Source organism: Corticium candelabrum, chromosome 14, assembly GCF_963422355.1.
Source record: "Corticium candelabrum chromosome 14, ooCorCand1.1, whole genome shotgun sequence".
NCBI classification, from domain to species: Eukaryota; Metazoa; Porifera; class Homoscleromorpha; order Homosclerophorida; family Plakinidae; genus Corticium; species Corticium candelabrum.
The window spans coordinates 3,611,895-3,628,631 of NC_085098.1; the positions used below are offsets into that span (position 1 = coordinate 3,611,895).

At 40.1% G+C, this 16,737-nt stretch overlaps 2 protein-coding genes across 2 annotated transcripts in view; one reads left to right on the forward strand and one right to left on the reverse strand.

The window, feature by feature from the left end:
* Positions 1-589: 589 nt before the first annotated feature.
* LOC134190295 (prosaposin-like) lies at positions 590-6,233 on the forward strand. Its single transcript, XM_062658748.1, has 3 exons — positions 590-721; positions 1,492-2,337; positions 5,517-6,233. The coding sequence occupies exons 1-3, from the start codon at positions 662-664 to the stop codon at positions 6,087-6,089; spliced, it is 1,479 nt and encodes a 492-aa protein (XP_062514732.1). The 5' UTR covers positions 590-661; the 3' UTR covers positions 6,090-6,233.
* A 619-nt stretch (positions 6,234-6,852) lies between these two features.
* LOC134189776 (serine/threonine-protein kinase Nek4-like) overlaps positions 6,853-16,737 on the reverse strand; it is a 16,830-nt gene continuing 6,945 nt past the window's right edge. The window contains exons 10-18 of the mRNA XM_062658151.1: positions 15,981-16,060; positions 15,824-15,919; positions 15,611-15,771; positions 11,803-11,904; positions 11,491-11,750; positions 10,705-10,756; positions 10,581-10,641; positions 10,427-10,516; positions 6,853-7,115 (exon numbers count right to left, since the gene is read on the reverse strand). Of these exons, the coding sequence (XP_062514135.1) occupies positions 7,028-7,115; positions 10,427-10,516; positions 10,581-10,641; positions 10,705-10,756; positions 11,491-11,750; positions 11,803-11,904; positions 15,611-15,771; positions 15,824-15,919; positions 15,981-16,060 (990 nt within the window). The 3' untranslated portion in view covers positions 6,853-7,027. The remainder of the gene's footprint in view (positions 7,116-10,426; positions 10,517-10,580; positions 10,642-10,704; positions 10,757-11,490; positions 11,751-11,802; positions 11,905-15,610; positions 15,772-15,823; positions 15,920-15,980; positions 16,061-16,737) is intronic.

Sequence of the window (16,737 nt, forward strand, 5' to 3'; positions counted from 1 at the left end):
TATTGCACATGCTCACACGGTGCACATTTCTTTGCAAATAATCAACTGCTACGAATTTCACAACGGCAGTGTGCACGAGGTACGGGAACTCTTTTAGATATACGGGCACCGGACAAGACTAGCGCGAGAGAGGAGACGAGACTACAGATCCTCCGAGTGAAGTGGTAGTCAACCTCCTAACCCCCTTAGGTACGCACGTGTTATATCCAACTTACGAAAATGTTTGCACATGCGCAATATGAGTTCATTTGTTCGTCAGCACATGGGTCAACGCAAAGACCCATTTCCAAAGACAGGGACATTTCGAAACTATTAGTAACTAGTCTCGCGTAGCAAGACCTCTTTCCGCGTGTCATACTTTCGGGCAAATTGAAATAATAATTATAGAGAGCAACCTCGTGTAATCACGTGACTCACGTGACTTGTCCGGTAGGTTTCGCCACGTGTATGTCACCTGGTAGACCACTTGTACGCATCCGTGCAAAGCAAAAAGTTAGACAGAGACGTACTGTACACGCGCGTAGACAAGTTGAGAGTCGCTTGTATTTATGTTCTTCTAACTACAAACAATTATTTATGTTATACGGGTACTTGCACACGAGACAGCTACCACGTGATCTCCAATCGGTTGACGTGAACGTGTGTACTCTACAATCTCAACATGCGTGTAATGCTTGTAACGTTTTTGGCTGTCTTGTTTATCACTTACGGCTATGCCGAGGTAAGATTAGCTAACCTTTCAGGTTGCTAGATCTGTACACGTGCAAGTAAGGGTGGAAACCTCAACTGCAGTTCAAGCCTGTAAGAAATGAGAATCGCCTGATATGCGCAACGAAAACGTTTTAGTGCACGAATTAGTTATAGTCCTTAGACTCTTAGTTTGTATGCCCCTAATAGTCTACGCCCTCTGCCACGCCTAGTCACGTGTGGTGTTGCAATACATGGGATCTAGGTAAATGTTTAATAAATTTTGGTAGCAACGGTTTTGACGGTTTTTGGGTGGTACACGCCACGAATTAGGGATGAACAGGTTTGGGATAGCACTATCGTAATTGTATGGAAAGCTATTATTTTTTGTGATTATTTGTTATGGATGCAAATGTTTCCAAACCTTACTAAATATATTTTCCTTAAATCTATTTGTTTAGAAACACACACACACACACACACACACACACACACACACACACACACACACACACACACATACACACACACACACACACACACACACACACACACAAACACACACACACACACACACACAAACACACACAAACACACACACACACACACACACACACACACACACACACAAACACACACACACACACACACACACACACACACACACACACACACACAGGTAGGTACCTATGTATATGGTGGCCTATTATGGATATATAGTACGTAAAATATAATATAAAATAATAAAGGTGTATATAATCATACCTAATATTAATTATCTCACCTATTTCCAATTGTTTTCAGAATAAACGAGCTGACGGTATGTATACACTCTGCGAAGTGTGTCAACTTGTTGTTCAGTTTGTTGAGCAAGAGCTCAGCAACAACGCAAGCGAGACTCAAATCGAACAAGACCTGGAAAATTTTTGTACAACGTTACCATCGGGTGCTGCATCATGCAAACAAATACTCGACCAAAACCTCAAAACAATCACGAAAACTGCGCTCAACACGCCATCAGTGCAAGTCTGTACAGTAGCACACCTCTGTACTGATCCCCTCCTTGTTAGTCATCCGGAAAAGACAGAGAGTGACGCATATTGTCCGATATGTGAAGTGATTGTTCAACAAGTCATAGACGACCTCGATAACAAAATACCCGAATCACAAGTAAAAGAGTACATGACTCAATTCTGTGATAGTCTTCCTTTTGTAGCATCTGAATGCAACACCCTTGTTAATCAATATCTTGATACGATATTTCGATACATCACAAGTTCAAATAATTCTGAGGTAATCTGCGTTGAGCTCGCCCTCTGCAGTAACTCCTCACTGACTCGCACATTCTTATCCAAGCGTTTGTCTCCAAAGAGCAGCATTGCGTGTGAGCTATGCGAAGTTGCTGGTAGTGCAATAAACGGATTGCTTGCTAGCAATGCTACACAGCAGGAAATTGTCGATGATGTTATAAAGCTGTGCAGCATTCTACCCAGTGAATTAGGCAGCTTATGTGACCAACTTGTTCAACAGTATGCACCCCAACTAATTGAAATGTTTGAGAAAGAAGATCCGGAGCAACTCTGCTCTGCCATTGATCTGTGTTCTGGAGAGTTTGGGCTCAAAAAGCGATTTCGTACGCTGACCACAAAGTGACGTGTGACCGTGTCATGGCATTGACAGCACTGACTCATTGCACTAAACTTTGAGTTGCTTAGCTGCATGTTTGTAGTTGCCAGAAATTTGTGTGTTCATTTTGTTTGTTTGTCAGTAATATGTTTGTTCACAATTCCATATGATGTACGCGGAGTTCCCAGCTAGACATTGACGCAGTATTTGCCAACCCACAAAAAGACTAAATAAGGCAACTAAATATTCTTTTGGAAGATCCCCTTGGTAACAAATCAAAAATGTAATATTCTAATGCATTGCTCGATATAAAAATATGAACTCACTAGTTACTCCACAAGCAACGTCTGCAGCAGCAGCAGCAGCAGCAGCAGCGGAAGCTTCATGATTTTGTATTACTAAATTTAATTTATTTAAAAGTTACTGATTATTTGAGCATGGTTGTGTGTGTGTGTGTGTGTGTGTGTGTGTGTGTGTGTGTGTGTGTGTGTGTGTGTGTGTGTGTGTGCGCGTGCGTGCGTGTGTGTGTGTGTGTGTGTGTGTGCGTGCGTGTGTTTGTGTGCGTGTGGTGTGTGTGTGCGTGCGTGCGTGCGTGTGTGCAATATATTTACTGTAATTATTAGTTAAAAATAATATTACATATTTATTGCTATTGATTTAATTTAGACCTTTCAAAAATTTAGGTCTGACTACGCCACTGTTTCAGTTAATTAAAAGCCACAGCTTTGTTTCAACTGATAATCCGAGAAAGAGACATTTCGTGATTTTTTGCTTCTAGATTTGCATTTATTCACTGCAATTCAATTTTGCTGACACAGCTAGGTTTAAATATATATATATATATATATATATATATATATATATATATATATATATATATATTTATATTTATATAACTTTAGAAGGGTGAAAACAGGATGAAGATGCAGTTCTAATGTTACTTTCTACAAACTATTATACATCCATATTAAGGCATAGTAACAACATGTGTGTACGTGTAAATAAACGTACAGTATCTACCATATTTTTCTTCAATTAAAAACGCACGCTCAAATAGTAACCCATGCTCGAATAACAATCCAAGGTTTAGAGTGATTGAAAAAATAATGTAGTAACTCATGCTTGCATATTAGAGTCAGATGAAGATGGTTAATCTTCAGATATTATCGACTAGGATACTAATGGTGATGAAGAGGCGTGTATAGGTAGTGACAAGGACAATTAGTGAAACTTGCTTTTTGGTTGTGAGAGAATCCCAAGAACAGTAGTTTAGAGAAAAGATTAAGATATGTATTACGATATCTGTTGGTTGTTGAGATGCGGCATTACCTTGGTAAATAGATCTGTATCTTTGACAGATGCATTAATGCATTAAACTGGTGCTTGTTTGTTCTCTTAATTAAAATGGTTGAAGAATACAAACCCATGATTTAATAGTAACACAGGGTCGTAATTAACTTAATTAAGTGATTAAAGAAATAGTAACTCGGGGTTCTTAATTGAAGAAATACAGTATGTATGTATATGTATGTATGTATGTATGTATGTATGTATGTATGTATTACAAGCACGCCCACGCCTGGTAAATATACATACATACATACATATATATATATATATATATATATATATATATATATATATATATATATATATATATATATTCATCTACTCAGACATTTACATATATACAGCTCTGGATGAATGTAGCCTCAGCCTCCCAGACTCCTGTAGCGCTGATATAAAATGAATGTACCCAAGCTATCCTCCTTCGTGCTTCTACGCCAGTAACTCGAGTGAGACCACATGGTCCTCGGCACACATATCAGCCAGCATTCAGCGCGAAGTGTAGTCTCCTGTAGCCATACACTCCCCCGTGTTTACTTCCGGACGGACGTAAAAGGGGGAGGAAGTGTTGGCTACGCGAGATAGCGGACTGACTGGTACATACTGGCACGAGTCTAATAACCAGCTCCCATTTTCTGAATCGCTGCCCTTTCATTGCTAAAAATGAAGTTTCAACGAGACTAATTTTTCTAGGTATCTAGCCAGATAATGATTAGTGTGCGTCCGTGGACAAGCTGAATCTGCTATTCAAATTACAATAATTGAATTATACGGATATTTGCGTGTACACTGTATATAGACATCTAGTCACGGGATCTCCAGTCAGTTGACGTGAACGTCTACTACAAGCTCGATCGACCATGCGTGTGATGCTTGCAACATTTTTGGTTGTCTTAGTTAGCACTTACGGCTATGCCGAGGTAAGCACTTGCACGTTGCTAGGCTTGAGTTACTACGGGCTAACGTTTGATCAAGGAAAAGACGTAATCTGCGCAAGGGCGGAAATCTCAATTGCATGCAATTCTAACCTCTACGAGCCTCCATCTGGGAATCGCCTGCTATGTGCATATGTCCAGCAAACGGTGTTTTATTGCACGAATAGATGGTAGCTGGGCTGGTCATTGCCCTCTAACCTACGCCCTTTGCCACGCCTAGTCACGTGCGGTGTTGCAATACAAGGGATAGTAATTAATTATCCACTTGTGCCATCCATGCAGCTTAGAGAGCAACAGTATGCACAACTTTTTCCAAGTTCACGCAAACCTTGTAATTTCTTATTTCTTATTTAGTTAAATAAATTAAGATAGATCTCATTTGGTCAAATTCTGGATCCATCCTTGAAGAGAAGATGCTATTAGTTCTCAATATATTTTGTAATAATCACGCCCAGTTTCGTCAGCTCAGACACCTAAATTGTGTGTAAATCAATGGTTCAGATAGTTCCCCTCATTTGCACATAGTGAAGTTAATAAATAATTTATTACAAACTGTTGTAGAAAAGCCTGTTTGGTTTGGTTTGTTATAAAAGTTGACTTTCATTGGTTGTTTTAGTCTTTACTGTGTGCAACTGCCTAGAACCAGACTGCCAGATCAAGCAGCACAATTCAAAACCATCAACAACAAAACTTTGTTCTTGAATTTTAGTGTACATAATACTTTATATTGCATGTTACAGTAATTTATATAATTTATTAATATTATCACTTATTATAAATAATTTATTTCTTATTATTATTTTATCACTTTTATTATATATAATGTATTAATATATAATGTATTGATATTATCACTTTTATATAATTTATTACTATTATCACTTTTATTAGTTTTAGCTAATGGTGCAATTTTACTTTCAGAGTAAACCAGCTGCTTCTCCACTGTGTCCAGTGTGCGAGACAGTGGCCACCTATGTTGAAGGATTGCTGAAAAAGAACGAGACTCAAGCTGAAATCAAACAAGAGCTGGAAAGTTTCTGCTCAGACCTACCATCATTACTTTCTGGACCGTGCAAGATGGTAGTCGATACATACTTGGTCGAGATCATTGAAAAATTGACTAACATGACTGCAGAGCAAGTATGTACGGAAATCGATCTCTGCAGTAGCATACTGATTCGCACAGTCTCTCCCAATCGTTTGTCTCCAAAGAACAGCATTGCATGTCAGCTTTGTGAGCTTGGTGTTAGTGCAATAAACGAATCACTTGCCAACAATGCTACGCAGCAGGAAATTGTTGATGATGTCAAAAAACTGTGTGACGCTCTACCAGGTGCATTAGGCAGCTTATGTGACTCACTTGTTCAACAGTACGCACCTCAGCTATTCGAAATGTTCGAGAAAGATGATCCGGAACAGCTCTGCACTGACATTGATCTGTGCTCTGGAGAGTTCAAGCGCAAAAACCGCTTTCTTATGCTTCCCACAAAGTGACATGTAACAGTGTCATACCATTATCATTGACAGCAACGACTTGTTACATTAAACTTTGATTTGCTTAGCTGTTTGCTTTTGCCAGGAACCTGTGTGTGCTGTTTTCATTTTAATTGCTTCCACAAATATTGTAATGCAATGCAATGCCATGGCTACATCATCACAGTAGTGACTACTAAAACCATTTCCATATGATGTGGAGATCCCGGCTAGACAATGAATGACACAGTACTGCCAACCCACAAAACGACTTGAATAAATACTCCCTAAGGACCCTTGGAAGATCCACTAGTCGACAATGACAAATCTATGTAGAATCATACAGTAATCTAGTCTGTCATTTCTCTGTAAACTCTAGCCTAAGCAATGAAGCAAGATTCCCACTACTTCCAGCTTCTGATCGACCAATATCTGCACAAATTGGGAGCTATTCCTGATGCAGCAAGTCACACAAGCAGAGCTCACTTTCCACAAAAAATAACACACACACACACACACACACACACACACACACACACACACACACACACACACACACACGCACGCACACACAGACAGACAGACAGACAGACAGACAGACAGACAGACACAGACAGACAGACAGACAGACACAGACAGACAGACAGACACAGACAGACAGATAGACAGACAGACATGCACACACACACGCACATACAAGCACACACACACACACACACACACACACACACACACACACACACACACACACACACCTTCTTCCAGTCTAATAATGAACTGAATACCCATATACTAATATTAATATATAATACCACATTTCCTCTTGTTTTCATCAGCATTTCAATGTTTGAGTAAGACAACCAAATTTAGTAAATCTACCATGTAACAAGCTACGTGAAAATATGTCTCATTTTGTTCTCAAACTTCTATATTTAAAATTCATGGTATTTTGCTCCTAATTACAAGTTTTCATCAATCTGCAGCAGTTCATGAACAAAGAAACACGTCTCTGTCAGCTCAGGTCCTGCCAGCATCTGAACACGAGACCTGAAGCAATGCAGGCAGTTTAGTATACAAAACTTTGACATTCATGACAATTACTGTCACACTTGCAAGCTAGATTTGTACACATTTGAATCAAAAATTGACATTAGAATGTAGAATACATAGTACAATATTGTAATTGAGTTTACTGCATTTTCTCAAATGATTAACTGTTCAAAAATTTATACGTCATTTAAGTTGTTTACTCATATTAGAAATTTTGTTATAAGAGCACACGCACGCGCACACACACACACACACACACACACACACACACACACACACACACACACACACACACAATTGTCCAATACATCCAATACAGTAATGCCTCCCTCAACATATCAAGACATGAATTACAGTCCACTCACATGAAAACAATAATTATTACATTTTCAAACTGACTCAATCTCTACATATTGGTTTGCTAATCCACATTCACACCACACTCTAAAATATGTGTGCGGCATGCATGTCACTATAAAAATAACATGCAACTCATACATTACACTGCATATTTTTGCTATAAACCATCAGCAAAAATTGCCTGTCTGACTCGTGTCATTGGCAAATCAATTATCAGTATCTCCAATCTATGGTATTCCCACAATAAATACGTATAAAAATTATTTATAAAAAATTGGCTGTTGTGCTGCATTCATAATGTGCAATAGAGACAATCCAAGCAATGGCAGTTCCCCTAGAAATCTAATACCCCGTTTACACGTGTATGGTGATCTGAGCCATTCCGTACCAGCCTGTGCCAGTGCCAGTGCAGCAATCCAGCAGGCATTTACATTACACACTCTGTAGAAGCAAGCCGATGCTTTTAATAGGCGTGCCATTAACTTGTGTTAGTTACTGAGATTAACCTAGCTCACGTTAGCTCACGTTTGCAATAGATAGAAGTCAAGCTGCTTGCGTTTTTCTCTATGGCTTTACAACAGTTATATCGAGAAATGCGTAGGACATATACGCGATGTCGTACTATTCACACGAGACGCAGGTTTGTCCAGGCGACTGTTGCACAATTAAGTTCAAGAGATTTGGTTCTTGCTGCCATTACTTGAGCACTTGCTCTTTTCAATTTTACTTCTCCAGTACTCCAGTACATCTCACTCTAGAAATACCAGCTTGGCTTGCCACACTCAGTCCGTGTTTACACGTACTGTAAAAACCGAGCCAGCATGAGCTGGCCCACTTACAAGTGCTTGTGTAAACGAGGTAAAAGATGACCAGTGCCACAGGTTTGATTCTGTTCAGTTTGGCACATGCACAGCAAGGGCATAGCCACGGTTTTCCACTGGCCTGAAGCATAACTCTTAAGACATGTTCACACTGGCAACTGGATCGCTATCCAACTGCAAACGTCGCATCCACACCTAATCTATTTTTAAGGCGATTGCGGTAAATCCAATCCACATCGATCGCGATCGGTTGAATCCAATTATGAAAATAGTGGGTGTTACCTTCACGTACTCTACGAGTGTAGTCTGAACATCTAACCCTCCTCACTCCTTTGTTCTCGCTCAATTTGAATTGCCTTACGTTGCTGTATCAACACTTTCCACAAGGAAAGAACCCACAACTACACATCGACCATCTCAAAATATATGAGTCACGTGATACAAAAAAGATATGGAGATATCGTTTTCAAAGTGCAGTGTAGACACTTGATATCACAATCGGATTGCAATCAGCATAATCAAGATCAAATCGAGATCTATTCTAGGTCTAGTGTGGACACAGCTTGAGTGCCTCGAAGTCAAGACATAGACAAGGATGACGTCGGTGCATACTACAGTGGTCAACCAACGATTCAGAACAACACAAGAACATCACCTCAACACACAGAGTGGCTTTCCACTCTTACTTTATTCAGAGGCATAGCGCGACCTCTAGAAAGAGGGGGGGGGGGGGGGAAGACTTCACAATGTTACGGGGTGCAACAACTTTTATGGACACTCCCATTTCTATTGGCTTTTAATTGACTGATATGGTAGAATCAGTGGCAGATCTAGACTGGAAAAAAGGGCTGTGTATATACTATATACAGCTTTGGTCCTCACATGTATTTACAGTCCACAATATTTATGACCACGCCTACAAAATGATGGGCTACAGCCCGGTCTAGCCCATGCCACGCTACGTCTCTGCTTTATTATCATTATATTAATACTGAGTGTATAGTTTCCATGATAAAGAAAAGGCAACACCCAAGAAAACGAGAGTTTCTGGGCAACATCAATATCATAATGTACATTAATGTGAAACAATACTGACACGGTTACAAATGATCTTGTAAATAAACAATTAAGGCCTTTTCTCACTTGAAGCGCATTCAAACTGCATTCCATCCACTTTGCAGCAGATGTGAATTGGATGTGCATTCAATGCGTGTTGACCCATTTTACACTAGGAGAATGTAATCATAAACACGTCTACACGTGTAACATGCGTTAGAACCTGCATTCATCATGACTGCCAGTCTCTTCGCAAAGATAGTTCTCTACCTTTAGTTACAGTACGTCCATCTATGCCATCGATATATATATATCAGCACAGGATAAAAAGGAAACGTAGATCTACTGCTGCCTACCAACTTGAAGAGCTGCATGGGCAGGCGTGGTGCCACGTGCAACAACCAAGTGCATTGAATCCACTTTAGACCACCTATTTATGAGGTTTGAGCAAATCCACATTCAAGGCAGCCAATGCACATTCAATGCACATTCAATCATTCAATGCACATTCAATCATTCAATGCACTTTGGGCTTTGGAGTGTACACTCAAACCTCCTTAATCCGAACAGTGTGGGACTAGCCGATGTCTGGATTCTAGAAATTCCAAACAATAGAGATAGCTAACGTGCGTTAGATCCCTAGAATCCCAGACCATTTTAATGTAAGGTTTGGTGAACGTCATACCATTCCTGCATACAGTACGCATGTACAGTACACACTTATACTACTACACTGTAATGTACATGTGTACTTTGTACTACAGTTACATACATTACATACTCGTTCTCCTACACACTGACATGTGATAGTCAAGACGACTTGAGAATTAAGTGTCTAGATGAAGAGTTTCTTGCCAAAGCGCTTACCCTCGAAGCCCCAAGACCAGACACGTGTTGGGTAAGTCCGGTCTAGGGAGGTGACCGAATCTCGAAGGTCCGGAATAGGAAGGTTCGAGTGTACTGTGAAAAGGCCTCTAGTCCATAAAGTCAGCATGCAAATAATTTACAATAAGATATTGCAAGCAAAGTACAGTTAACCACCACGTCATTTATTACTCGTAAATTCCTGACCTTATCGTTTCCTCATCGCCAGACATGCTGTTTGCAAAACAGTCCAAAACTTGCTGGAAAACTGCATCTCCAAGTACACTGTTACAATGTCTGCAGAGTGATGACTGTTAATTAATTAAATTATATTTAATTATTATTAATAGAAACACTTTACTTGCGTAAGGCTTGCTGGTATGATACATTAGCTTGATCATCAGCAACAAAGTGCTCTTCGGCTAACAAATCAGAAGTGTAAGTGATATCCAAATGCACTGCTTGATATAGAAAGATGAACTCACCAGTTACTCCAAGAGCATCTTTTGCAGCAGCAGCAGCAGTAGCTTCAAGATCCTAAAAAATTATAATTTATTTATTCAGAATTTACTGATTATTGAGTGTGTATAGTTATGATTGTGTGTGTGTGTGTGTGTGTGTGTGTGTGTGTGTGTGTGTGTGTGTGTGTGTGTGTGTGTGTGTGTGTGTGCGCATGTGTACACATGCATGCACTCATGTTAGAAAAAACAAAGTACGGGAATAAACTAAAAGAGATACAAAAGTAGCCTTTGCATGGCCAAACAGCATTTGCTATGATTTCGCTTCATTCCATACCCAATACACAGTTTACATAGTGCACATAAACGTAACTACACTAATTCTTCGATCAATTAAACGCAGTGGCATTTACTTTTTAGCTAGTGTTCCAACTGGAAGTTTAAAAGAGGGCGGCATTTATTAGTTGAAAGTTCTCTGTCCAGTGTGTACCTGTAAACCTTGTAGGCTTAACACCTTTCAAGAGAACAAGATTACCATACTGGTACGCATTTCACACTTAGGGACGTTATGAAAAGAGTCCCAGGAATGTAGAAACGCTTGCCTGACGTATGCCTCCCAAGTAGTGCTAAGATTCTTCCGTCAAACTTCAAGCAATAAATCTTGCTGGATGTACTGAAAAAAATTCATTGACATACGGCGTTTATTCGAGGGTGGCATTTATAATCATCTGTACTCTCAGCTACAGCATTTATTCAAGGGTAATGCTTAATCAAAAAATACGGTAAACCAAAATGCTGATACACTAAACCTACACTTTCATCTGATCCTGAGTCTTCAAAGTCTTCTGCGTACCCTCCATCAAGTTTAGACACCTCGGGTGCAGTCTCCAATGAATCTTCACATTTACTACCATGGCCACAAGGAACAGAAAGATCTGGCGAGCAGCAAGATGATGACGGTGATAGAGATCTTGAAACACATTGAGCAGACTGCACACTGTCACCATTATACTCTCCTACAACAGGCACAACTCCAACAAAGTTGCTTTCACTCTGTGCAATGTTTGTGCCGCCTAGAAGTCACAGGACATAAGCGTTTTGCACAAAAATCAACTGAATCTCTACCATTTTGGTATTGTTCATTGTCAATGCATTCTCCCTTTTGGCTTGCACTTGATGATGCTGAGCTTTCGTCAAAATCATCCGAGTAATGTCCAGTCTCCTCATCTGTGCAACATCCATATTTAGCACGACAAATAATTTGATGACAAATGACATGCATCATTTGTTCATCACAGAAAGTACTAGTATGTGGTTGTGGGGAGGAGAAATTTGAGGTTCGTCTACACACACACACACACACACGCACACACACACACACACACACACACACGCATGCACACACACACGCACGTATGCACACACGCACACACACACACACACACACGCACACACACACACACACACACACACACACACACACACACACACACACACACACACAACATACAAGAACCGGACACTGCTAGGCTCACGTGAGTCTGGGGACAATGCTAGTCCACAGCAGTGCTACTGTAACCCTAGCACGTAAGAGCTCAAGTTAATAATTTTCATAGTTGACAGAAAGAGCAAGCCTTACACAACAAAACTAACAGAAGTGTATTCGAGACTATTAACATTTAATTAAGTCTGGATATCATATTTGATTACACTAATAACGAATACAAGCACCGAACTGGTGGTGTCGATGCAACAATGCATAATCAACTGGGCATGTCTTTATTGAGTTCAAAGTTCAGCAGGGCAAACACACAAGGTAGGTACATGTGCACACCGAGAAATCACCCAAAACTCAAGAACAAAGCTTAATCTTGCAAAGCCATGAATCCTAATCCAAGAATGCAACACTACTTACCCATAAAAGCCTTTTCTGTTATTATAGTCCAACTTCATTATTCCAACGCCCGATAGTCCAATGCGCTCACTTTCTGAGGAAGGTACACGTGAGTTACGAAAATGACTGAGGAAAAACCGCGTGTACTGTCTCTTGCATAATTATAAATCCACCCTACCTGTTGTACATTTCATTGTGTTTTGACAGCCTAGTCAGCCAGAGAAGCTTCTAAGTTATATTTTCATTACAAAATTATTTGCTGTTTATCTGAGTCTAGATTCAAACCCCTTCACACCTTGACTAGAGAATGTAAAGTTGCCAAGTTGGGGAAAAACATCATTATCTTCCTAGATCTTGTCTGCGCATGTGCTGTAAAGTGAATATTTTATCCTAGTATACAAATTTGTGGCATTTAGTGTAACTGGTTTATAAGCAAGAACTCGTTAATATTTACACACTACTATCTAGCATTTTGTCCAACCGCCGTTAGCTCTGCGTATCGCTTCTAAGCGATGCGGAAGACTGTCAACTAAAGTCTGTACAAGATCAACAGGAATTGACGGCCACGCTGTCTGCACTGCCGCCCAGAGATCGGCTGCTGTTCGAAGGTGCAGACGATTTACTCTCACTTTCAGCCAGAGCCACAGATGTTCTATTGGATTGGTGTCTGGAGAGTGAGACAGTCACTCAAGAACAGTGATGTCATTAGCACGAAGCCACTCTCTCGTCGAAAACACAGTGTGGATTTTTACGAGGTCATCGAGCATTGAGACCATTCTCTGACAGGCGTCTACTAGTGAGGGAATGTGACACAGGCTGGCCAGTCACGACAGTCAAGTCTGCTTGAAGCTCTCGCAGAGTGACTTGGCGATCTCAAAGAACAGCAAATTCGATATGTCGGTCAGGTCGAGTTGTTGTTTTTCTACCTCGGCCTGGTCTTCTTTTTTTTAGTCGCTGCTGCTGTTTTGAAGGCGTCTGATGACATTCTGAATCACTCCACGAGAGACTCCTACAGTTCCTGCCACTTCACGTTCTGACAACTCGTTCTCAAGATGGACTTTGATTTCTTGTAGAGTCTTGGGGCTGCACTGCTTTCCTTGAGGCATGGTTACACACAAACAACGCAAAGAATCGATTCAAGGACAGAAATTGGAACAAAATGATAACTGAACTGTAGGGTTGCCGACGTTCGCTGCTCTGTGAGCTCCAACAGCATATAAAAACAGGACAATTTGGCGCCATTGTCTCAACTTGCACTATTCTGAGCCATCACAGAATATAACCGAAAGTAACGAATTTAGGAATTTCTACATTATGCAGTAAGAAATAACATTGAAGCCAATAGTTTTGCGTCTTGTAATCATTAGTGCATAGATTTAGTGCTTTTGTTTTTTTTAAACAATTACAGATCATAAGAATGAGTTTGTTACATCATAAACAATTTGCTCATTTGCTGCCAAACAAAGACAAACGGCAACTTCTAGCAACTTGACGACGAATTTAATGTTAAGTTCTCTCAGAAGTAGAAAGCGTATCAAGGAAACTGTTTGGATTGGACATTTGTGGTTTACTGCCAGACAAAAGCACTTTGATTTCTTAGTGAAAGACGAACAAAATTATTTAGTTGTAGCTCTAACTCTAAGAACACAAGTATTGCTATATGTTGGTAGTTCAAAGTAATCATGAAAGGAACTCCTGGTATCATTTTACACCATTCACACATTTTGTTCGTCACGTGAGTAGGGTGGATTAATAATTTTGCAAGAGTCTGTAACTGCCCAAAAACTCCAGAAATTAAACCAATTCATTGACAGAACATGAACTATACAGTAGAACCTCAGTAATCTAAACAGCCCCGTGCTAGGGCCTGTTCAGACTAGTGAAGTTGTTTGGATTACCAAAAGTGCCAAACGCGTAGCCTTGGAGGTCCAGACCTTGCCTCGGACACCCAGACCATTTGCACACATCTCTACACAATGTCATGTTTGTGGTAAGGGACACTGCTGCAATGACTACATGACTTCTAAATAATGTGACAGTCAGGATTTAAAATAGTCAGATATGCGCGTTGATTGAAAACTAGATACCCGCAACCCGGATCAGGCACCTCAATTGCATCTGTGTACGCAAGGCAGAGTGGCAAAGGTAATTCGGATTAGTGATGATTCAGACTAGTGAGGTTTGACTGTACATCAAATGTCTATTAATTGGCCCCTCAATGAAAACAGTGGGTTTATCTTGCAATACACCTGCAACACACACTCTCATCATTTGATCTCCATATTTGTTGTATTATTGGGCATTAATTGGACCACTAATGCCTCATATTTTTTTCATCATAAACCACTGCCAGCCAGCCTAGCAACATAACGACAAAGTGTTTATTGACCAATCAATCAACGTTTATTAATTGGTCAACAAACAATAGAAAAACCTCATGCAAATACGACATAATCCCGTAACAATGTAAATAAAAAATTCCAAAATTCTTCAAAGTACAATTGCCTTTGTTGCCCATCACTCATTTGCTTCTGTATTCTTGCATATGTACCCTTTTTAATACTGCTTGAGCACATTCCAAAAATCTCTTCTTGCAATGCCGCCATCTTTCCAATGGCTCCTCCCTGAGAGGCTCAAAATTGACTTCTTTGCCAAGCAACCTCACCAGGTGAAACAGAGAGACGACTAACGAACTGCATGGACCTACTGTCTAACAGATGAAACACAATTGGTTGATAACTCTTATTCTCGGGAAGCCCTCAGACTCTCTGTACTTCATCTTGATAATACCTCCCAACCAAGATTTAAGTAATATTAAATTCCTATCAACCAACCTATACAGCAGTCATTTGCAACAAGTAACAAAGTTCCATGAGAAACATGGCAAGAGTCCTTGCATTATGTGGCTTATTTCTCTGCACTCTGTTTCCTCTTATTTACCACACTACTGGCATTAATTAACACAAACATAATAAATTAACTTATATCTTGACACATTAGATTAGAGGCAATTACATAACAGATTTCCATGGTCATTACCGGCATGATTGGTGTAAGCCACTACGCTTGCCCCTTTCCTTAGTGAGGCTACAGTGTTGGATGACATTTCACTAGCCACTGATGCTACAGTCAGTTCGCTATCAGACTTGGCTCGTGCAGTGTCTGGATGTGTAATTAATCCACAAGAGCTGGTCCTTTGTCTACAACAAAATTGTCTACAGCTGGTCCTCAGTCTACAACAACGACCATTACCGTCTGTGTTCACATGTCGATCTTGGCCTTTGCTGCTGCTCTGCTATAACAGACAAATGGTGTCTGACTTCATCCATGTTGAGAATTGCTGCTGCACTGTACACAATAAATGACCACATCAAATCACATAAACTAAACTCAGAAATATCTTAAACACCTTGGTCTATCGGTGGGAGATTTCGAAAGTAGTTGACGAACAAGAAAATGAATGAGCTCAGAATAACAACCAGACAATGGCTAGAGATCAACAGAAGATAGTCTTAGCATATCAGCAATAATGCTGGTTGATATCAATGTAAAATGTGTGCAGTATTAGTAGCATAGCATGTAATAAGAGTGACAGCTGAATGTAAATCAGTACATGTACAAGTGGATGATACACATTAGTCAACACAGATTGATATTAAATAGAGTGTCAGATGAAACACAGCAAGACAGTTTTACAATAATTATTCGATTAAAACAGAAAGAATATAGCATAGATTATAACGAAAAACAATGTGTGTGTGTGTGTGTGTGTGTGTGTGTGTGTGTGTGTGTGTGTGTGTGTGTGTGTGTGTGTGTGTGTGTGTGTGTGTGTGTGTGTGTGTGTGTGTGTGTGTTCAATGTAAATAGAGGTGCCCAGAGTTTGAATTGCTCCGTGGTTGTCTACCATTTTGTGATACTCTATGGTTCCATTGATTGTCATTATTCTATCTTTTGTGGGAAAAGCATGGGTGCAAGACCGGGACATCGATGGCATCACTTGCACCGTCTCTCACTTGTTCACCTGCAAAGAACTTGCAAGTCTTTTGAAGACTATTCGCACAAAAAACATTGACAAAGTTGCAGAAGAGGATTTCCTTTTGGTAACTGAAGGGGTAGCGTGTCCGTTTAAACGAAAGCGATACAGAAGAGGTGTGTGTGTGTGTGTG